Genomic DNA, 23,503 nt, shown 5'->3' with positions numbered 1-23,503 from the left:
TACTTTATATACATGCCCACTCACGTAGTACTGGTCTCGCACGAGCTGCACGATGTTGGAGGAGTCTCCGGCGAGCGTGCCCACGGAGGAGCCGTCGATGAACGAGCTGAGCGCGTCGTACACGCCGGCCGCCTTCTCGGGCACGGCGAAGATGAGGTTGATCTTGTTCTGCTGCACCACGCGCACGATCTGGCTCAAGGAAGGGTAGTCCTGCGCAGGGCCGCCATCGTCGGGAGCCGAAGGCGAAATTCGGGAAGGCTATACGCGTATGTGGTGTGCACAATCCACCCGCACGAATACCTCGTACGAATAAACCCCGCCCTCAGGAACTCTATCCTATACTATACTATAGCAACTCCATACGTCATACGGAGACAGTGACTTCCTGTCAACTGTATATCTACTGAGCGAGGCTATAGCGTCAACGTTGGCTTGCGTGGCGTCGCTCGTGGGAGAACATCGGCGCGCTCCGTCGTCTCTCGCCTCTGCATCTTTCCTGGATCGCCGCGAGCTCGAGCTCGTCGCGGTAAACGTGGGGCTGCTTCTAGTTTCGCAGAAGCGGTATAGTTTACTTATACGCAGTTAAAGTTAACACGATTCTGTATTGTACGCGTCTTTAAAGGCCCAAAACTCCAGGTTTATGCTGAGGCTGCACTGAACGTGGTGTACAGCCCACCTTTCTGTGGCGCCTTGGGCGTGTCTGTCCATGCGACCATGTATACGCAGCAGACATGTTATACTCACGCACAAAATTGCTGCCCATTACAAAAAAAAAAAAAACAGAAAGAAGCCGCGCGAATCTATTCGAGCAGCCACATACAGGAATAGTGAGGGAAGTCGGGATGGAAAAGCCTTGTTTGCTACCTGCCGCGGTCAACGGCGCTGCGCTGCTGAGCGCGAGGACGCGGGTTCGATTTCCCATTCCGAAGGGGGCGGGAGGCAAGAAAACGCTCGTGCACCGGTGTATACACCCTGCATTAGGTGCACGCAAAAGAATCTCAGGTTGTCGAAACTCATCTCGAGTCTCCCACTACGGCGTGCGCCTCCTAATCATAACGTGGTTTTGGCAGAGTAAAACTCCGGTGCATTTTTTTCCCCTTCTTTTTATCCTAGCACTGTGCGAACCTCGTGCACTGATTCAGTGCCGCGCACGCACGTACGCGCATCGCTCTTTTAGGGGAAAAAGGAGCACATATATGCGCCGCCTGGCCGTGAAAAGAAAAAAAAAGAAACTAAAAAAAAAGGAAACTCTCTTGGGACGCCACCATTCGGCACAGCACGCAAAGCGACCCATTTCACACGCGAGAGCGGGCAGAGCTCATAGGCATACGTACTTGCTTCGGCGCGCATATAATGGCGGCGCATCTGGATTTTACTACGAGTCTTATTACGCACCGCTTGCATTCTGGCGCGAGCGTTGTAATGAAGGCAATGGCTCGTGTGTGTACGCACCTGGTCCGTGCTCTCCGAGTAGAAGCCCTCCTCGTTCAAGTGGCACTGCTCGTCGTTACGCTTGACGACACCTCCGAGCTGCGAGAGAGTTGGCGGCATGCAATTGCGCCTGAGAAAACGGGATCGCGGATTTCTTTTTTAGAACGCAAGCTTCTCTATGCAGACGTGTACAGCTCAGACGTCGTTCGCGCTTAGTCTTAAAGAGTTTATTACTTGAGGACGAATGGAGAACGTCTGGGAGAGTGACTTGCTTAGATGATTAAAAATGCTTGCTTGCTTATTTGTTTGTTTGTTTGATTGTTTTTCGTTTTCCAGGCGCCGGCAGGCTATTCACGGTGCGAACTGAGAAGACGCGGACAAGAAAAAGGGCAATCTGAGGACTCCAAGTTCACGCATAAGCAACCGCATTATAGGGGAGTTTTAGATTTTGCGCACAAAAAGTTCGGGGGCCCAAAATTCGCGGGCGCAAACCTCCGGGCGGTCAAAAGTACGCAAGCAGGGCGCAAAAACTAAAATTGCATATTAGCGACACGAGAAATTAGAATTACGGGACAAGGAGGCAACGAAACACATCGAAAGTTGTAGTACGACGGTTGTACGATTCACTGAAATCATTCACAGAAATGATTCACTTCGACGAATGCCCCTGCAACGCGATAACTTTCAGAGTGAGGCTCTGTCAGAGTCTGAACCTATCCTAACCTATCCCGTGCTGACTTAACCTAACCTATGAAGCAGCGCAGAGACACCCAGTAGAAAAGAAAAATAGACAACGTACCAGCACTCGTGCGGGATGTCCTTTTTCTGTCTGTTTGTGTCTCTTCGCTAAAATTTATCAAAGGAAGGTGTTCATGTTAGGCTGGGTTTTATTAGGTTAGCACTGGATAGGTGAGGTTAAACCGAACAAACATGGACCCAAGAATACCCGATTATAACCCAACCCCCAACCCTAACTTAGCCAGACCCAAATATAGAGTCCACGCACCAGGCCGTCGCCGGCGGAGTGGAAGATGGAGTCGGTGGCGAAAAGCAAGATCTTCCTGGACCTCTGGCTCCAGCCGATGGACTCCTGCAGGCGTGAATAAGAAAGCCATCACAGGTGAGCGCGGAAACGAACCGGCAGCCCAATTAACGGAGCGAGGAGCAAGCGCGTCTTCCGTACCTTGCACACTACCGCCTGCATGATGGCATCGAAACCGCCCTCCGCGTTGTCCAGGTTACCGGACAGCCCGGCCGAGGACACCTTCTCCTGCGAACCGGGAGAGGGAGCATACCGGCAGAGGATTCAGGAAGGGAGAGTTAAGGCATCGCACGATGGCGCCACTTGTAAGGCGCGCGTCGAATGCTTGCTCACTTCACTTGCTGCGTATACCACGACACGGTTTGACTCCCCTATTTATTGTCTTTAAAAAATCCACCGACGATTACTATAATCCCCAATGCGAAATTCGAGCGTAGTTGTATACGTGTTTTCATTTAGCGACATATACTGGCTGGCGCGGACCATCTGTCTCGTGCGGCACGTTGCGAACGAAGCGAAGTGTGGCGCGACTGCCTCGCTGATCTGGAGATCGCGAGAGCCAGCGCGTGGATGACGCGTGGGCGCGATTCACTGCAGCCGCCGCCGACAGATCTCGCAGACGACGCGCGCTACTCTGGCGCCATCTCGCGGACATCGTCGCCGCACTACGCTTTTCCTCTCACCCTTCCGCCACACCCTCCTCCTCCGCTTTCCTCCTCGCATCTTTCATCCCCGGCTGCGCTCCGCGTTCGCTTTAATCTCTCGCTGTGCTCGCTCGCTCGGTTACGCCGACGCCGACGCTCGCCGCAGGGACGGGCGTCTAAGAGCTGCGCTGTAAAACACTAATGTTCACAAACTATTGAAAAAGCTGTTACAAGTAATCAGTTGAAAACACGACACATATCCCTAGTATATGACCTTGCTTAAGCACGCTACTTCATTAATCACGCGACAGCGTGTCGTACTAATAATATCGCGCATCTCATGTCTGATTTTTTTAATAGCCGCGCCAGTGACTATTCGTCAACTGTATAGAATTCACTATAAGCACTGTACACTATACATACATTGCAACTATACAAAGGACACCCTTAGCTATGCTCAGCTTCTGCATTCCTCTAAGTTTACAGTGCGTACAATACGCCGCGACACACTTGCATAATAAACATTAAAAAATAATTGAGATCTGAGATTTTACGTGGCACAACCACGATATGATTACGGGGCACGCCGTAGTGCGGAACTGCGGCGTGCCTCAATATATGGCCACCGTGGCCTGGATTGGACCTCGCGCCTTCGGGCTTAGTCTAAGCACAATAGAGAGGTTTAGCTTGTCCGGTATTCGGGTAAACGCAAGCGGACGGGGCATCGGGGCGGAGGTGTAAACAGGAGCGGCTTGCATGGTGCAGCCACCTGTTGGCGCAGAGTTCAAACAGACAGGAACAGCTAATGTTCCAGTAAGCAAGTGTATTTTACTTTGCTGTCGGCGTAAATTTTTGGGCAGCAAAACGATTATGCCAGTGCCGAAAATTTACACTAGCAGCAAAGTAGAAAACACTTGATTAAGGCAATATTAGCTGTTTTTGGTCTGTTTGAGTTCTGCGCCACCAGGTGGCTGCACCACGCAGAACGCTCCCGTTAACGCCTCCGCCCCAACTCCGCCTGCGTTTACCCGAATACCGGACAAGCTAAACCTCTCTAATGACAAAGCCATTACGCCACCACGGCGGGTCGCAGGAAGCTTCAAACGAGTATATGTATACGTACGGTGAAGAGGCTGCTGTTGGATGTGAGCGCCAGCTGGTGGTGAAAGCCGTAGGGCGGCTCGCACTCAGTGTCGTGGCACGGGTTTTGCAGCCTGCGACAGTTCACGAGGTAACAATTGTCCTCACCACATCGCACGATGGCTGTTGTGAACGCGTACTTCACCGCCCACGTAACATCTATAAGCCAGGTGTTTCAACGAAATTTAACTCATCCTTATAAAACAGCGCAGCAGAGATGAAAAGCATTTTTGCTCTTTTCCTTTTTAAGGAGAAAGCCTTAAGTGGCTCGTTGCATTCGCTCATATCCGCAAAAAAGCGGCGTCTCGTCCAGTGAGACAAAAAGCAGCATCATCAGGAATGGCTCAAACAAGCAACTACGCAATGCCTGAATAGGAATAAAGAAACGAAAGAACGAACGAAAGAACGAAAGAAGACGGAAACAAAGAACAAATAAATAAAGAAGGAAAGACAGAACGAAATAACCTTTAGGTATAGTGCATCAGGTTGAGGACCGTCGACCTACAGCGCCATACGTTTACTCCACACTGCGGCTCGTCATGTCTTGCAAGAAGTCTGACCCCTACGATCGTACAACTTAATGCACTACCACGTGTGCAGCAGGCTTTCGCCTTCCCGTGTTACAGGAGTGTAACACGCTGTGGAACTTTTCTTTCTTTCTTCTTCTTCTTTTTTTGACAGCACATACGTTTTGCACGCTATCTGACATCGTAAACTGATCGATCATGACCGACTAATTATATAATCGTTTTTATATTGTACAATAATCAACGTTTATAACTATATAGGGCCCACATGTTGCAAATGCGGAGCTGAAGTCGTTCAATCGTCCGACACACACACACACACACACGAGTGCGCGCGCGCGCGCGCGTGTGTGTGTGTGTGTGTGTGTGTGTGTGTGTGTGTGTGTGTGTGTGTGTGTGTGTGTGTGTGTGTGTGTGTGTGTGTGTGTGTGTGTGTGTGTGTGTGTGTGTGTGTGTGTGTGCGCGCGCGCTTTTATGCATAACGAGGCATATACTATTTCGTGAGGTATGCTTTCACGCAGCGCATGATGTCGCATCTAACCTGCATTCAAATGAGAAATTATTTTTAAAAATCCGAGGACACCTAAGCACGTATGAGTTGTGGATGCGAAAGCAACACCTGGCGCGGCACCTGGCGCGGTATCGCTGCAGCAGGTGTACCGTTTCGCCCGCCCTAAAAAATTCCAGGAGGCGCTGGTACTGCTCCGCCTAGGCGCGCTCGTGACGTGGCGTCGCAGCCAATGGGAATTTAGGAGCCGTTTCGCTGCTACAGGCGCCGTTTTTTTTCTTCGCTCAATGTGCCACTTGATGCTTTCGCATTAAAATAAGAAGAAGAAAACGACGTGGCGCGCGTCCGTTAACTACGTTCTGCAGTGCTCTTATACTTGCGCTAAATCGCTCGTATCAGCAGCACGACGTCGTCTCAAGAGGACAACGCCTTGCTTTACGCCCGGGCGCAAACACCACGGATGTTACGAAACAATCGTAAAAGCCTCAAGTAAAAATGGCCTTTATCAGCGACAGATAAGGGGCGAGGTGGGGCCCACAAACCCGAAGCGCAAGAAGACGCCCTCTTGCTGCCCAAGGAGTAAGGGACGAGACATCGCAGTATATGAACAAGCCGTGGCGCCGGGCTGTGGGCGGCGAAGTATTTGCTCCGAGCTTAAAGAGATAAGCTGACAAGGGGGTCCGCGGTTGTCGGTGTTTGACGACACGCCGCCTTGTGCAAAGTGCGCGATCTGCACACGAGGGGCTTGGCTGGGGCAAAGCACTCTGCAGAAGAATTGACGAGAGGAAAGAATGCCCGAGAAAGAAAGAAAGAAGGAAGGAAGGAAGCCCTCTCCTCCTCACCTGGCGGGCGTGGTGTCCACGTACGGCAGCAGTACCTTGTCGATGAAGGAGCCGAAACCGAGGCGGAAGTTCTTGGTCACATTCAGCATGTTCTGCACTGCGAAGGCACGCATTGCTTCGCTCGGTATACAATGACAGAGTATATAATACCAGGTGTGCGCGTGCATGTGTGTGTGTGTGTGTGTTTTCTTTTCTTTTTTTTTTGACGCGCCACAGTTTTTAACATTGCCTTTGGCAGATAGCACAATTTTAACCTTTGAGCTAAATTACTCGATGAGGTCGTTACTTCTACGAGAAATCAAAATGCTGAATTGAATAATTGGCAACAATTACACTAACGTTTAAATTATTTACGTTATAGCACATATTTCAATTTTGTAGTTGTAACCGTCGAGTTCACAAGGCATACATCCACTTGAAACGAATTCTCAGAGCTGCACCATTTCGAGATATTAATTTTCAACGGGTCCGACGAAATGCAGCGATGTGCCATTTGCTTTTGTACTTCAATGCATAAAGCAGCGTTTTCTTTAAAAAATAAAAGGAGTTTTCTTATACCAGTAATTAACGCGCCGACGCTACAATATGGGCTATAGGTGCAGTGGGGGGGGGGGGGGGGGGGCTTTATATCGATTTCCGGCTGCGGGAATATAGAACCATGCACCCCCGTGTTCAACATTACAGCGCATATAGCCACAGAGCCAGCCCGCGCGGATTTCTGCAATGACACCTCGAATCAACTATGAGGACGCAAACCGGCGCGTATGACAAGGACTAATGTTGAATTCCAATGGCGGAGTCGGAGCAAGTTTTTCTGCTCGATTCGGAGCAAGTTTGTTCCAATGGCAGAGTGAGGGCGGGAGTAAGGTGTTCCAATGAGAGAGCCGGAGGGGATTCAGAGCGGGAGTCACTCCGTGGAGCAGAAAAAGATGCTCCGCCAAAATCGGCGGAGTGGACCGGAACTCTGCGTGACGTATTTCCTTTACCACGTTTGTCAGCTGGGAGGCGCCACCGGTCACGATTCGCGAGGGAGCAAAAGCTGCTGCACGTTTGGCGAGATATCCATTCCGCACTGTTAAAAAAACAACAGGTGAACGGCGCTGAAGAGACAAGTGACCGGTGCGGCAGTGCTGGGAGCAAACAGCGGAAGGAAATGACAACACGCAAGGCACCCTGGGTAACTCTGTGATGGAACTTCCGCTTTCGCCTTGCTCCGGCGGCGCAGGTTGTGTTCCACTCGTGGATCTAGAGGCGTTGCTCTGCGCCAGAGTCGAGTGCTCGCTCGCGCAGTCCGTCGGCTGCTCCGACTCCGCCATTGGAATTCAACATAACTAAGGACATGGGGATCTAAAGCGTAGTCTTCCTCGTTTTTCAGCTATACGTAGCTGAAGGCTACGTGACTACGTAGCCTATAGTGCGCTCGTCCAAATGTACAGATGGACGAGCACGCTATAGGCATGGATCAGTGGCCTGTGATTGCTGCAAATCTGATCGGTCGCTTATATAGGTCTGCCTCACCTATATACGAAACGCTCGTTAGCTACATAGGACCTCATTTCGGTCCCTATAGGGACCTGCGTTGCGTTTATGGACAGAGTGAACTAAACGACGTGGCGAGGCATGAGCATTGCATTTTTTTTTTTCGACCGCGATCCAGGCGCCATACTTGTTTGCGCGGTATATAACGGGGAGCGCCGCAAGGCCAAGCAGGTTTCATCTGCGCCAGTCGCTGCGTGCCGTGGTCGTGCACCTCGACTCCGGGGGCTGCTTGGCAAACGCGGTGGCGGCTTATCTTGGCAGCGGCCGACCGAAAACACACGCGTGTTTATAAACCCACTCTGAACCCCGCGAGAACCGCTCTGTTCGCCGCCAGGCTTCAAGAATGCAAGAATGCGGTATAAGCACGGTGGAGCAACAACGCTTATTCAAGACGTCGGCCTTGTAAACCGTACAGGCTCTGGAAACCTCGAAGCAGTGGCGACACGCTTGGAAGTCGATGTTCCCACCGAAAACAACGCAGCGCGGCGTAAACAAGGGTGAGATAAGCAGAGTAGCTGACCGCCTTCCCTGCAGCGCTCCCATTGATTGCGTGACCTGCCTCGAGTCTCCCCATGTTCTGCAAATCGTGACAATTGATTTTGGCCGGCAAGATGGCGCCGGCGGGCGTACACGCTTAATATATATATATATATATATATATATATATATATATATATATATATATATATATATATATATATATATTACTGAAGAGAGCTCTCCGCATGCCAGTTACGAGCGGTCTCGTAATGTACCTTTCCAAGCGCCTCATTTATAAAGCGCCCTATAGGCATTACTAATCGCGTCGCCATTGCAGCAACGCCTGGCGCATGGCGAGACAGCGCGTGTCTCACGTGCACGCGGCACGCGCCCGAGTCCCCCGTCCAATGAGAAGTCACGGCGTGGCCTTCAGGGCGCGTGAAAGTATGTTCGGTGGGGAGACGTGGTTCACTGTTGCCAGGGCTCCTGTTAATTCTTCTCGTAAACTTTGCGAAAGTGAATAAAACAATGCCACTCTGTTGCCGCCACCCCGCCCACGGAGGGCCAGCGCGGGCTTCTCTGTTTGGCCCAGTTTTGCTGGGCCAAACAAGCGTTCTAATTAATTACTGCCGGGATTTTTGCAAGCGTTTATGGAGGGCTTTGAGCTTCATTCAACTAAAAGAAAGAAAGCAACAGACGTGTCATGTATTAAAGTATACTTGAGATCCGCTTGAGGTCCAGTGTCCCTCTTTTTTCATTCTCCTCTCCTCATGGCTATACAATCAGCCACTTGTCATTTCAATAAACAGTTGCAAGTAGCGCCCTGTCCTGTCTGTTTTTCTTCTTGTGTGCTGTCACTTTTTGGCGCTTATTCTACTGAAAGCTATGCGCCAACTAGCCCCACAACGTGTTTTACTGCCGCTGAACAATGTCTACGGAGACGTACACACTCACCGAGGTCGTCAGCGAGCTCGGCCACCCTCTCCTTGTGCTCCTTCATGGAATGGGTGAGGTCCATGAGGTAGTACAGGTCCACCGGGTAGTCCTCCGCCTGGCGGTAACGGACGGTGAACGTCTGCTTCGAGCCTGCGAGCGGGGAGAGGAAAGCACAGGCGTTTTCGCGAAGGAAATACCATTTGTGAAAGTGGCCCTGTGGTTCGCGGAATCTTCCATTCTTCAGACGGGCTTTCCCATGCATAGTATCGATAGCCGCAATCGAGATGATTCTGGCCAAATGTCGAGTGACGACTGACCGCGAACTCGCAGCTTGTTCCCGCCCGAAGCGCGACCCTGATGATCCTGGTTGTTGTGTCCATCAAGTGCGCAGGAAGGTCCGCTTGTGAAATTTAGCGCACAGTGGCGATGACGTTACTCTCGAGAGCTTCAGCACCGCTTGGCGCGTGGAGCGATCGATTTCTTCAAAGTTAACTTAGATCACAAAAGATTTGGGCCTGTCCCAAGAAAAAAGCTAGGTAACGCGACCAGCGCTGACCAGTGGGAGACCGCGCTGCATGCTCAGCTTGGACCCGGAAGAACCACTCCGGGTCGCCCAGCTCGCTGAAGACGCCGCCAGAGCCCAAGGGCTAATGGCCGACGACTATAGGCCTGGGGCCGCAAGGCTTCCTAAAAGAGGTGGACAATCAGAAATGTTTTTTCTAAGCCCCGATGTCGGGGCGCAACTATGGGCTGTCCAGAGGGCCCACGATGCGGCGGTCGGGCATGGCCTGACTGTCCCAACGTGGGAGCGGCCCGCAGCGCGCTGAGTCGCGTACCTCAGGACCGTCATATAAATTTTGAATCCATCCATCCATCCTACTTGTTATAGCCTCTGCGTTTACGATGCCGGTGTATGCACGCGCATGTTGCGCGAAATTCACCATTGCGACCCAGAAAAACATTGCTAGATGTAAGCAACTCCTATAGTGGCTCAGGGCAAACGCTGCGAAAGCGGCATTTGACCCGGTGCACTATATATAGTAAACCACGAGCCCTGATTGCACGGTATTAAATGCCGTTGTAGTAGCGCGATTCGTCGTTACCTCATTACAGAGCAGCTATATATAGTATACATATCGCATATTCCGAAGCCGCCCTCGGCCACGGCGCGAGGACTTGGAGGACGCTTGCAATAAGACGCGTCTCGCAGCAGCTAATCAGAACATAAAATGACGTTCGCGCAGTGTGAAGGGCTACAGGCCTGTGCGCCATCTATACCACTTACTCGCTCTAACATCTTTGCGTCGCGGCAACCACCCGGCTTCGTTTAGAAAGTTATAACTGTGGCCACTTTCATCAATAAAATCGCTCGCTTCGGATTCTGAAAACACCATCAATGCGCAGACAGAGAGACACTACATACTATATATACGCTGTATTAGTGCAATGTTTCACCTTTCTTCAATTCATTTCGAAACGCTCGCACAAATGATGCTGTTGTGGAAGACCACGACGAAGTCACCGGTACGAAACACGTCCTCGTAGCTTCATTCTGTGGCCGCAAAATTTTATCCGATATGTTCGGCGGCAACGTAAGATTTCAGTACATTGTCCGCCCACGAAACCACGCTGCAAGGTTGCCCTCTGTGATGAAGGTGACTGCGCGGCTGATGCATCCTGATTTAGCGGTTTGTGTGCCACCGCCATTCTTAGCTTGTCACTGAATCTCTTCTGAACCCGCCGTGGTTGCTCAGTGGCTATGGTTCGAGGCTGCTGAGCACGAGGTCGCGGGATCGAATCCCGGCCACGGCGGCCGCATTTCGATGGGGGCGAAATGCGAAAACACCCGTGTGCTTAGATTTAGGTGCACGTTAAAGAACCCCATGGTGGTCAAAATTTCCGGAGTCCTCCACTACGGTGTGCCTCATAATCAGAAAGTGGTTTTGGCACGTAAAAACCCCATAATTTTTTTTAATCTCTTCTGACTTTTCATGAGCTGACGTCCAGTGACCCTACAAGATAATCAGCTCAGATGTTTATTAATTGCTTATCGGATACACGAAGCTCTCAAAGTTCAAGGGCGCACGTAGTCGTGGAACAGTGAACAGTGTGCAAGAGAGCGCGCTCACCAGGGCGCAGCGAGAGGCGAACTTCTCCAGGCTGGAATTGCACATCCGACCCGGCCTTGTCCACGGGCTGCAGGGAGGAGGGATTATTAATACCACGTAAGTGCATTATCGCTTCAACGGCCTTCGTATTAGGCAAACAACCATAAGCGGATCGTCTACAGAAGGCTGTCGACGTCGGCGTGACGTTGAAAAGAGTTCGAAATGCGCTCTTCATATCACCCACGGGGAAGAAAAACGGCAAGCCTGTCGTTTCCTCTAGCGGTGGTCCAGGACACCCACATGTCAGAACCATTGCCACCAAAAGAAAGAAAGAGAAGGTAAGTAGAGAAAAGGCAGTGAGCTCAACCGCAGACAAGCATCCGCTTTGCAGCCCGATATAGGGTTTAAGGAAAACGGGGAATAGAAATAGGAAGAGAGGAAGAGAGTGAACACTTCGCCATGCGGGAGGATGCGGATGACTATATAAACGGTCACTCAGGTCCGGTACACTTCAATTAAGAACTGTGCTCAACTTTTTGTGTTTCTATGCTTCCATCGAATCGTTCCGCAGAATATCCGGTTCATAGACTATATCCGCGGTGACGACAGGGAACGCAATTTCGACCTCGCGTAAATTCCGACCAGCATATACAGTATGATTTTGTGGAGTCTGCTTCTATGGAGCCGTGTCTTACGCGCGCCATTATACGCTTAGGCTGCTCTGTCAGGAAGTGATTCTGCGAAAAACGTCTGAGCTAGGGCTGTCGAGAAAGTATGCTCAAGGCAGTCATGTGGAGCAAGGCTATAGGCAAGTCCTTCGGGTCTTTGTGTTTGAATTGAACTTGATATTTGTGCACGATAACGGCGGAAGAAGAACGCGAACATTCGTCGGGCCTGTAGGCGGAGAATATATAGTTGGAAGGTACGGAGCAGATGGAGGCAAATTTTAGCCCTGCTACATTCAAGAAAACATGAAAGAAAACTACGTAATAAGCTATCTTCGCGGCCGTATTTGGCCGCATACGTTTCTTTTCTTGCGCAAGTATATGTCGACTGATGGACGTTGAGAAATAAATGCAGGCAGGGAATCGCATCAGCCAATGCGTGCACCACATACGCACCGTGATTTCATCGATGCGACTCTCCGGGTCCTCGATGGCGTCCTGGCTGCAGCCGCTGTCCAGGAGCACCGAGGCCGGGTTGCAACGGGCCACGCCTCGTGGGAAGTCCTGCACGAAGGGAAATTCAGCACACACCGAGTGACGTGTGTGTGTGTGTGTGTTGTGTGTGTGTTGCGTGTGTTGTGTGTGCGTGTTGTGTGTGCGTGTTGTGTGTGTATTGTGTGTGTGTGTTGTGTGTGTGTGTTGTGTGCGTGTTGTGTGTGTGTTGTGTGTGTGTTGTGTGTGTTGTGTGCGCGTGGGGGGGCTATGCCCGTATGTGCGTGTACTTTTGCATGTGGGTGCGCGTGTATACGTGCATGTTTGTATACGTGCATGTGTGTGCGCGTGCACCGCACGCCAGCAGGTCAGCGCGCGCGCTAAACAGGACGCCTCGACCAGTGTGGCTATATATATGCCGTCTGAGTTATGAGATCGAACCTCGTTAATTTTACTTGCACGCTTCCGAAATACGGAAGTCGCTTGTTCGCAGCGCATTCTAAACTTTGAGGTTAAAAAAACAGAAAGGAGAAAAAAAATAAGCGGATCCCACACACTGCGGGAATCGATGTAAGCGAAGCTTTCTGTGCTGGTTGCTTTGATATTGCGGATGTTTAATTTCTTCAACGTTTAGTCTAACACGAGAGTGGTGAGTTGATGTTAAACGTTACCTTGCGTGCACCGCTGCTTTTCGTCTGCGTAGTACACAGAACACACAGGGGGAGGTGTTTGCTTGAGGCGTTGTTGTGCGCCACATTTCATAACCTCTGAGAGGGTTGAGCATATTCACTGCCTCACATGGCACATCGCATCGTGGCAGAAGTTTTAAACTTTAACTGAATTACGGGGCTGTACGTACCAAAACCGCAATCACATTATGAGGCAGGCCGTAGTGGCGGTCTCCGGGTTAATTTTAACATCGCGGTGTTCTCTAACATGCCCCTAAATCTAAGTGCACGTGCGTTTTCTATTTCGCCACCGTGTAAATGCGGCTGCCGCGGTTGGGATCCAATCCGTGGCCTCTAACAATGCCATAGCCGCTAAGCTACCGCGGCGGGCACAGAAGTGTTGATTTGACGTGCGACCGCCTCCGTAGTGTCGCCTCGACCCTGCGGTGCGCTTTAATTAATGCGGATCCACTTCATGCACGCTCTGCGTAAGTTGTCCGCTTGATACATTTGCATAGTGTTCATTTTTCAGAAATAGCAGAAAGTACCGTACCGTGCCTTGAACTTAAATTTATCGAGTTTGTACGCAACCGCTGTCGTGCCTATAGAAGAGGCGTTTCCTTGATTTCTCATGTCTCCTTTTCCCTATCCCCTCCCCTATTGTATGGGAACTGCGAGTGAAGAGTGGCAAGGCTGTTATTCACTCATTTCGAGACTGCGTCGGTTCTACCCAATCTCTGAAGCCTCTCTCCGTGCCTCACTACCGTTCTATCTAGTTACCTCCGGACGAGAAAGGTAAGCGCCGCAATTTCTGCAACACTTTTGCGGGGGGTCCACAGATAATTAAAAAGGCTAATGTGGCGACGCCCCTGAAGCTCCAGAGGGCATTGTGCACATTCGACACGGTACAAAAGTCCAAACGAGTTTCTCGCGTCGCCTTTCCTCTCTGCGGCGCTCCTGTCATGTATACACGCGTTCTGAACGCCCCCCCCCCCGCCCCCCGCCGATGCAGTGTCGCAGACAGCAGTAGCACCAGCAGTGTGAAAGTCGAAGGAAGAGTCAAAGAAAGCTCGCTTTAAAAAGACAAATTAACGCTTCGTGTATATATAATCGTCGTGGTCAATTCCCGAGTGCTCTGGTCTGCACCGCGATTCCGATCGCGAACAAGAACGACGATCCAAGCGTCACCCGTCGTCAACAATGTTTTCCACCAGAATGTACCGTGCATCAGGCTTCCGCCACCGCACGTGTGTGTAATGCAAAGAAACCAAACATCAGGAGACGCAAACGTCGCGTGAGGCGAACGAACGTCAAAACAATCGCGAGAGTCCAACAGTCCACATTGTGCCTATGTGTAGTACCCGCCGCCATGTGCCACAGTGGCTATGGCGTTCCGCCGCTGAGCTGTTCAGATAGCAGGTTGGACTCCCAGCTGCGGCGACCGCGTTCAGATGGGGGCGGAATGCGAAAAAAACGCTCGCGTACCGTGCCTCGGGCACACTTTGAAGAACCGCAGGTGTTTCAAAATTCACCCACATCCCTCCACTCCGGCGTCCCTCCATTGTGCCGTTTTGAAACGTTGGTAACCAAATATATGAACTTTGTTAACTGCCCTCTATACTCATCACATCGTAGCTCTTCTCTGTCCAATGTGGCAGAGCAAGACAGAAAACATTTTTTTTTTAACAGGAAATGAGAATCAAAGGTACTTCTCAGCAGAAATTCGTGCCAGGGGGCCGGCGAAGCGGCCTGTGTTTCGTAAAACACGGCGCCCATTTCAGCCGAGGCGGCGAGAAATCCACGAGCAGCCCGCTGTCCGCAGCCCTTGCCCAGCGTGATTCCGGTTACCGTTTGTGCGGTGTCCTTTTTCATCGCTACAGGGGGGCCGGCGTCGCGGACAGCCGGAACAAGCCACCTGCGAGCCCCTTTCTATAGCAACCGTTATATGTATACCTTCGCTTGGAGAGAAACTTGCGCCTCGTTTCTTTGTGCGGAAAACACCGATCAAACTTCTCCGGGCTGCGCCATAACGGCTTCCTTCTCGACTTGCCGTCCGGCTGCCTGCGATTGTGATTGCGGGCGCTCGATCGAAACCGCCTGCTGAGCGTTCGCTGCTCGACGGCCTCGTTTACATAGCTCCTTCTGCTGCAGGACACGGCTATACGTAGCTCCGAGATCGGGCTACGTACGCGCGCTGGCTCTTTAGCGTGCCCCCATGTCTCGGAGGCCACGCGTGCAGCGGCACAGATTTTCCCACACTAAAAATTACCACGCAGAGGAGGATCTTGCGCAAGCTTCGAAGGAAGCTGCGAGTGTGGCGGCTCGGGCGGCATGGGAATGGTGGATGGTACGTAATTTTGCCTAAAATTCGTCCGTCTCTTTTCTCAAACGACCTTGCGACCTTCCGAATTGATCATTTTCATCAAAATCTTGAGTTCTTCTCCTTTTTTTATATAATTTACACGACTCACGCAATGATTATACGAGTGCTGAGAAAGTCAAGCCCATAAAGGCCAATAAAGCCAAATACACAAATTTGCCACGTATATATATATATATATATATATATATATATATATATATATATATATATATATATATATATACACTACCCATCATTCCCATGCTATATCTGAGCGATCGCAGAGCCGGATGTCTCTCAAGTAATTTTCGTAGAAAGATTTTATGTTCCAGGCACCTGCTGTATTCGCGAAACTTCTCTTTCGCACTTCCGCACTTCATCACTGGCTGGATCTCAGGCGGTGCCACCACACACGACGTCGATTCGTGAGATAACAAATACGAGTGCCAAGGCGACGACCAATTACAGGGAGCTCGTATAAGATAAGTACCACTATCACTGAAACGATATACGAACTGCTATTTCGCTGCCAAGCGGTCCGCGCTCAATTCCACGCATGAAGCTCAAGAATTGAGTACTTGCTGTGGCTGAATAAAGACCGCCGAAGACGCCCGCCATCGCCGGGGAGGTACGCCAGATGCACTCTTGTGAAAGAAAAAAATTGCAACGTCACCGTTCGAGAACGTGCGCATACGCAATTTCGGCGCCCACTTGAAAACATTGCGGAAGCGTTTTTCGGCATCCACGCACCGCGACTAAACGTGCGCCCAAACCAAACAGGAACAGCTAGCACCAAAGAACTCGAGTATATATATATACAGTTGGGGCACCGCTCACCTGGCACGCTGCTCGCTCTCGCAAACGCCACAAAAAAAGACTCGACCTAAGGATTATAACATAACACCTGGCTGGAACGCAGACAAGCTATACATCGAAGCTCCGCTCGATGTAAAAGAAAGGGTTGCTCAGAAGACTGCTCGCTGTGTTCGTTCATGAGGCACCCTGCGGTTTCTTTTACACCCTAACCACCAACGACCACTTTGGCAGGCCACAAGCAAATGCTTGTGAAGGCTCTTCAGAGGTCTTCAAATGCATGCACGTTTTAACTGCATCGTCGTCTGAAAACTAACGAAGGTGCTAAAGGATAAGGAGGACGAAATTTGATTTTTGGTTTTTCTACTTTGGTATTGAAGGACAGAACGACGGAAAGTTGACACAGTTGGTGTATAGGAATTCACGTCAGCAAAATGTTAGGCGCGCGTACGCGGGCGCAGGAAGAGGGAGACGGACAACGCCGTTTCCGGTAAAGTACGAGGGACGTTCGTATAAAGTTCGCATTATCGGTACCATAAATTTGGAACAAACATATACAAGATAAGCATCAAACTGAGTGCAGTGCGTCTATTTAGATTTAGTGGAATCGAAAATTTGTGGGCGATATATATTGCCGCGGAACATCCCTATAATATCGAAACAGTAATGGCAGCGCGTCCAGCACGAAAGTTGGTTGAAGTGCGAGCAGCGATCAGCTTTCTGATCGAAGAGATTCCTGCCGAGCTGGTGGCCGTGCATGCAGCCTGACAATATACAGTGTATGACACTTTTGTGAAATGGCGTATAGGCGATTTCGATGCGGTCGAACGAGCCTGGACGACGAAAATACGGAGCGGGTGCGGCCGTCGCTCGGTGGTAAACCACAAATCGATGCTCATATATAGTGGAGGCCCTATATCGGGCTTGCTGACAACTGTTACACAAATATCGCAGCAGATTGACTTGATGACTAAAGGGAAAATCAGACATCCACCCGTTCGTAGCAATTGCTACAAAGGAAACCCATACGGGTTCCTCGAAAGAAAAGTCTCATAGTTGAAGAAAAATTCGTCCTGGTCCGGCAGGAACCCGTATGGGTTTCCTTTGTAGCAATTGCTACGAACGGGTGGATGTTTGATTTTCCCTTTATTCATTACTTCTCTCCACCTTGCGGGTTTCCGCAGAACTACTACGTCAAACTCTTGCCTTTGCTTCGTGTTGTCGACAAATTCGACTTCGCCCTGCCATCTGCTAGCCGCCTGGTTAGCTCAGATGGTAGAGCGGCTGCGCCGGAAAGGCGGTGGTCCCGGGTTAGAGTCCCGGACCAGGACGAATTTTTCTTCAGCTGCGAGGCTTTTCTTTCGAGGAACCCGTATAGGTTTCCTTTGTAGCAATTGCTACGAACGGGTGGATGTCTGATTTCCCCTTTATTTATTACTTCTCTCCACCTTGCGGGTTTCCGCAGAACTACTACGTCAGATTGACTTGAGTACGGACTCGGAATAAACTCCCACCCGAGTCTCATATTGCTTAATTAATACACGTTATAAGGCAAAAATACCAACTTTGAGAACCCCCCTCGTATTTAAACACATGCAGCGTGTAACCTACTGCTCATACAAGGTGCTTGCGCAGCTGGTGGTAGAGAGTATAATGGCAGAACGGTATATATGACGCTATGCTGAAATATTCTAATACGTCTGCTCCTATCCGGCCGGTAGAAAATAGCTGTTTGCCCTGAGTCAGGGGCACCAGAGTCGAAGGTGGCGCCACCATACATACTACACTGGCAATTCGCCACAACTACGAAGGTCTGCTCAAAGTCTCTGAACCGGCAACAGCTAAAGAGAGGGAACTTTTAAGGTATATAGCAGCACCAGAATCACAACTCGAAGGATTTAGCCATAACCGTCACTTTCTTCACATATACAGCCGAGTACCGTGAACATCGCAGTGAAGGCGCCAAATTTTTATAACCGGCGTGGACAACCACCTCTGCCTTCTTCTTTTCTTTTTCGCACTAAATGCATTAGGCAACCGTCGACGCGGAGACCGTCAACAGATGCACGCTAACCAACTCGCTAGGTCCCTTCCAATTCAGAACTGCGGGTCGGGTTTCCTTCTATCCAGTGACCGCGGCAGCTGCACGTGCCGCAACGTGTACACACAGCGACGCGCCCTATAACGGGGCACTGAATGCCCGCAAGTTTACGCCAGGCTATACGGAGATCCTCCATGCACGTGCACTTTTGCACAACACGATCCAGTCGCGATGGAACTGCTCCCTCGGCCGTCTCTCACGGCGCTAATACAAACCTCAAAGTGCGTACACCGCTGCGCTGCTTCACTGTCTATCCAGCGTAATTCATTCACCCTTTATATTCGAGTATATATCTTCAAAACATTCACTATATCCCAGATTATTACTTCCGGTCAATCCGACGCGTGCTCTTGCTGCGCCGCCAGCACCGAATATAGCGCCTGGAGCTCCTCACCTCCACGCGTTGCCACCGCGGCACGAGAACTGTTGTGGAGCGACGCTTCGCTCTAAAAGAAAAAAAAAAGAAAAAAAAAACAGTACGCCCTTACATTCGAAGCTCGCAACCTGATCGAGCGCGAGCGAAGCCGTATCGGGTTTGGGGCATCGCGGAGCGGTTCGTCAGTTCGGCACCGCGGCGTGATGGAGAGCGGCCACGTTTTCAGCCCCCACACGCTGCACACGAGCTCGCGTCCCACGGTCGATTCCAAAGGCCACTTCGCTTATCTCGGGTGGCGTAAGCAACCCCACGTGGTCGCGCGAGACTCTCTCGTCAAACACCATCGACGGGCCCCGGCGAGTGCGCGCCACAGGCAACTGCAGACAAAACAAGCTAGCGTCACGCGGATGCAAGCACGAACGTCTATATAGTTGTTTATCTGTATAGAGTTCCTGTCTCTCCCGCTGCCCCAAACCCTCAGTTTCACACACAGACGCCACCCCGGATTCGTGTATACATATATTTCTTCTTTTCCGTTCCGGTTCAGTGCGCTTGGTGGAGAAACGCTAACGGGCTCTCGCGAGAGCTTAATTCTGTATGTATACGGCTTCGGCTCTGAATTGCACTGGCGGGATTTCACTAGGACACGTTCCGTTTGCGCGGCTTTTCGTTTCGCTCTGTCCGCGCGCACTTGGGAGATGCGTGCCCGTGGCGGCCTTACATGTATCCTATTTGTCCTTCGACGATCCGTATTTCATACGGTGTACGTTATACGCCTTGCGGCCATCGCCCGCTCGCATGGGCGAGAAAGAGCAATTAGAGTATTTTCGCAACAAGGTTTAAAGAAAGAACGCTGCCGTTTCGCTCTCGCTGACTCTTTCGCTCTCAGAAATGGCCAAATTGCTACACTAAACTTCTTTTGCAAAGAAATCCCTTCCTCTTCAACCTCTGATGCCAATAAACGATATAGGCGCGCCTAATTATCCTGTCAGTAAATGTGTCTCAACAACAAAAACGACAACCGGAGAAGATGAGACATCCCGTCTCACCTTCCCGTCTTCGCTTCCAACTGACACTCACGCGCACGTGCTTGGTGGTGGCACGGGTGAGGTCGCAGAAGGATCAAATCGGTATCTGCATCAGAATCGTAGTCAACGCACAGAAGCACGTGCGACAATGCTCAATTTTCAGAAGCTGGCTCGCGCGTACCTGTGTGTGTGTGTGTGCGCGTGCGTGCGTGCGTGCGTGCGTGCGTGCGTGCGTGTGTGTGTGTGTGTGTGTGTGTGTGTGTGTGTGTGTGTGTGTGTGTGTGTGTGTGTGTGTGTGTGTGTGTGTGTGTGTGTGTGTGTGTGTGTGTGTGTGTGTGTGTGTGTGTGTGTGTGTGTGTGTGTGTGTGTGTGTGTGTGTGTGTGTGTGTGTGTGTGTGTGTGTGTGTGTGTGTGTGTGTGTGTGTGTGTGTGTGTGTGTGTGTGTGTGTCAAAGCCTCAGACTTCGAGCAAGGTTACTTCGTGCTCGTTGACTTCTGGATGGATTGGCCTCAATATTGACATCGCCGCCCTTCGGCTAAAGGTAGCACTGCACTTCTACAGCAATCCTCGGTAGTTTTTCCGGCGAAGCACTCGAGCAGACGCCGTGAGCACCGGTTACGAAATTCTCAAACAAGAACCAGCGTGAAGCGTCACTAAAGGACAGCCCATAACTGCATCCCTCAAGGGGTGGCGCTAGCTGTCATTCACTTTCATGGGTCGAAGTGGAGAAACTTTCTAGAACGGTGTGGCAAGAGTGAACGGTAAAAGTCAACTCGGAGCGAACAGCTGCTTGCTTTAGCCACGATGCTGCGACCACCAACCTCGTTCTCACCGTCACCGACAACTAAGAGTGCTATCAAATAAAGTACCTCGCAAACGACAATCACGTTGCTGATACCGATCAGACGGTAATGACGAACATTAAACGCATGGAAATATTACACGGAGATAAGTGACTTGGCTTGAGTGCGACGATGCAGCAGGGGAGGGAAGTGTCGAAATTAACATTACAAGAATAAAGTGGGCTACGCATACATACCTGCTGAGAGCACCAGGCGCACTCTGGATGCCTCAGGCACTCGGAGCAGTTGTCGGCGCTCGAGGCACACGGGTCCGAGCGCAAGGCCGCAGCGTTGGCCCCGTCCTGGCCTGGAAACGGCTCGTGGCCCGAGGGCGACGACTCCGGGTCCGGAGGCGCTTCCCGGACAGGCGCTGCCTCGTGGCCCGGTGCCACTGAGGTAATCTCGGGCAACGTGGATGCCTCCTGGCTCGGCGACGACTGCTGGAGGCCCGCGGTAAGCGCCCGGCCTGAAGACAACTCTTGGACCTCGACCGATGAGCCGGGACTCGCCAGCAGCACGAGCAGGCAGCAGCAGGCCGCCAGGACCACCGCCATGGTTGGTTGTCCTCTTAAGGAGAGAAGAAACACGTTCGTTTCATTCGCCTCGTTGCATAATTCGTTAACCATTGAATAATTAATATCTGTGGGGAGGTCGGTTATACGTGACAGCTACCGGTATTACCAGTTGCATGGAAACCAATAAATGGATCCCGCCTCTAAGAGGATTGTAAGGTCATCGCGTCGGACGCTGCATGCCATGCAATGTGGGGGTCCTGGTTCACTTGCAGTTGCCCTCTGGATCTGTACGATACAAGCAAGAAGTGAGTTCAGTTGCCGAGCGTCTTTAGTAGTCATCTAGAGTGTTCCTCTTGCCCTGCAGGACACCTGCATAACAATCCGGGCACCCAGCTGAGACAGGAGCTCCGCCGGATCCAACAGCCAAGTTGAACAAAATACACGACTCTTCCCAGAGAAGGCCAACTATAGGGGATTTGGCTTGTCTGTAGGAATTAGTGGTTTAACTTTCCAGTGCTGTAAATAGGATTTAACGTTCCACTGCAACATTATATGCGTATGAGAAAAGCCTTACTAAAGGGGCTGTGGGCTAATTTATCCACTCGGAGCTCTGTAACATGCACCTAAATCAAAGAACACGAGCGTTTCTTTTTGTTTGTTTTTGTTTTATATTCCGCCTCCATCATATGCGGCGGCTGTTGCTGCAGGAGTCTAACCGGCACATCATGCTCGGCACGAAGACGTCACAGGCACTGCCACAGCCCCAGGTTTACTTGAGTAAGTATATACCTTTTATCTCGAGGGAAGGAAGGGCACGCTGGCCACTTCGAACAAAAATTACGAAATAAAGATCAATGTGACAGCGAGAAAGACAACTGGTGCAAAGCTGTGCTTTGACATCCCTGCGCGTAAATGTATAGTCTTGTATATGTATAGTATGTATGTATGTATATGTACTACATGCGTAGTCTTTAACTTCCCCGGCTACTCCGCGCGCGACCACATAGCTGACTACAAAGTGGCGTAAAGGACGTTTGTATCGTGCTCTTATAACTCTTTAAATGACTCTGGAAAACGGGGAGTGTATTGTGGTGCGTACAAAGAGCCGTTTTCCAGTGCAAGCAGCGCAATTCAGCAACCTTTGCTTTCCCCCGGTGTAGGGCAGCCAACCAGACCATTTTCTGGTTAACATCCCTGCCTTCTCTCTTTCATTCAAGGTGAAAGCCTTAGGTGGCTCGTTGCAATGGCTCATACCCGAAAACAGCGGCATCTGGTCCAGTGATAAAAAAAAAGTTGACGAGTGGTACAAGAAATATCACCATCAGCAATGACTCGCACCCGAAAAAAAATAACATAATCAGGAATGGCTCGTACCCCTGTCGTTCACCTTGAACAAGCTCTTGGGACCATGACCTCGCATATCGCAGCTGCAAAAACCCACAAAAGCGCTGCTGCAATATTTGAAAGCTACCGGATTGAGTCACCGTCTGTGATCCGGACTGAGTGACCGAATGATATCCCCAGTGGACTTTCTCTTCTTCTTTTAATCTTGCCATCCTTTTTCCCTTTCCCTAGTGTAGGGTAGCCAACCGGACTCAGTCCAAGTTAACCTCCCTGCCTTTCATTTATCATTTGCTCTCTCCTCCCCCCTTTCCGCCCTCCCTGTAAGCGAGCAAATATTCAATGGCTGAATATATGAGTGAAGAAACGACAGGAAGAAAGGACGAAGGAAAGAAAGAAAGAACAAAAGAAAGAGAAAAAAGGAGAATATCAAAGAAAGAGAGAACGAAAGAAAGAAAGAACCTTTAGATAGTGCATTGGGTGCTCGCATATGTCGTAGAGGAGGTAGACCTACAGCGCCACACGTTTACTTCACACTTCGGCTCGTTATGTCTTGCAAGAAGACTGACCCCTCCTGTCGTGTAACTTAATGCCTTAGTACGTGTGCAGCACGTTTTTGCCTTCGCGTGTTACAGGAGGGTAACGTGTTGCCGATTTATTCTCTCTCTCTCTCTCTCGCCACGAACGTGTTCCATCGAAAAAATTGAACGCGATACATCGAAGAGCGCAATATCTCTCGAAAAGGCACGGAGGTAAATACGGGATACGCAGTCCATTACTCTGCAGAACAGTTGCGCCGTTTCATATACGGCTTCTGTGGCGTTCACATGCACCGCGTTGTGTACACGTGACAGAAACGCGTTGATGAGCGCAGCGCAAAGATGCATAGTTCTGCACCGATGCCCCGCGCGGAAAGGTCCACCAGCCTTCGCACAGGTACCGGCGAGGAGGCCACAAAGACGGGCAAGACCCATCGAGAGCTCATGAGCGAACCCTTTGTTTGTGCAACAGTGGCGGCATGGTGGTATAAGGGAAAGAAGCGCGTATTCCCGACTGCCTCCAGGCTATGGCGCTGAGTGAAAAAAAAGACTTGCGGAGGTAAA

General features: G+C 50.7%; 1 protein-coding gene across 1 annotated transcript in view; it reads right to left on the bottom strand.

Moving 5' to 3' along the window:
• Positions 1-23,503, bottom strand: part of LOC135921299 (integrin beta-PS-like) — a 52,220-nt gene that overhangs the window by 15,262 nt on the left and 13,455 nt on the right. Inside the window, exons 2-11 of the mRNA XM_065455621.1 lie at positions 20,742-21,111; positions 12,319-12,426; positions 11,219-11,285; positions 9,108-9,239; positions 6,135-6,231; positions 4,241-4,331; positions 2,615-2,701; positions 2,438-2,521; positions 1,453-1,530; positions 25-210 (exon numbers count right to left, since the gene is read on the bottom strand). Coding sequence (XP_065311693.1) covers positions 25-210; positions 1,453-1,530; positions 2,438-2,521; positions 2,615-2,701; positions 4,241-4,331; positions 6,135-6,231; positions 9,108-9,239; positions 11,219-11,285; positions 12,319-12,426; positions 20,742-21,098 — 1,287 coding nt within the window. The 5' untranslated portion in view covers positions 21,099-21,111. The remainder of the gene's footprint in view (positions 1-24; positions 211-1,452; positions 1,531-2,437; positions 2,522-2,614; positions 2,702-4,240; positions 4,332-6,134; positions 6,232-9,107; positions 9,240-11,218; positions 11,286-12,318; positions 12,427-20,741; positions 21,112-23,503) is intronic.

This window comes from Dermacentor albipictus, chromosome 1 (genome assembly GCF_038994185.2).
Source record: "Dermacentor albipictus isolate Rhodes 1998 colony chromosome 1, USDA_Dalb.pri_finalv2, whole genome shotgun sequence".
Lineage (NCBI taxonomy): Eukaryota > Metazoa > Arthropoda > Arachnida > Ixodida > Ixodidae > Dermacentor > Dermacentor albipictus.
Note: the sequence above shows the minus strand (reverse complement) of the source record. Positions and strands in the feature narration are given on the sequence as shown.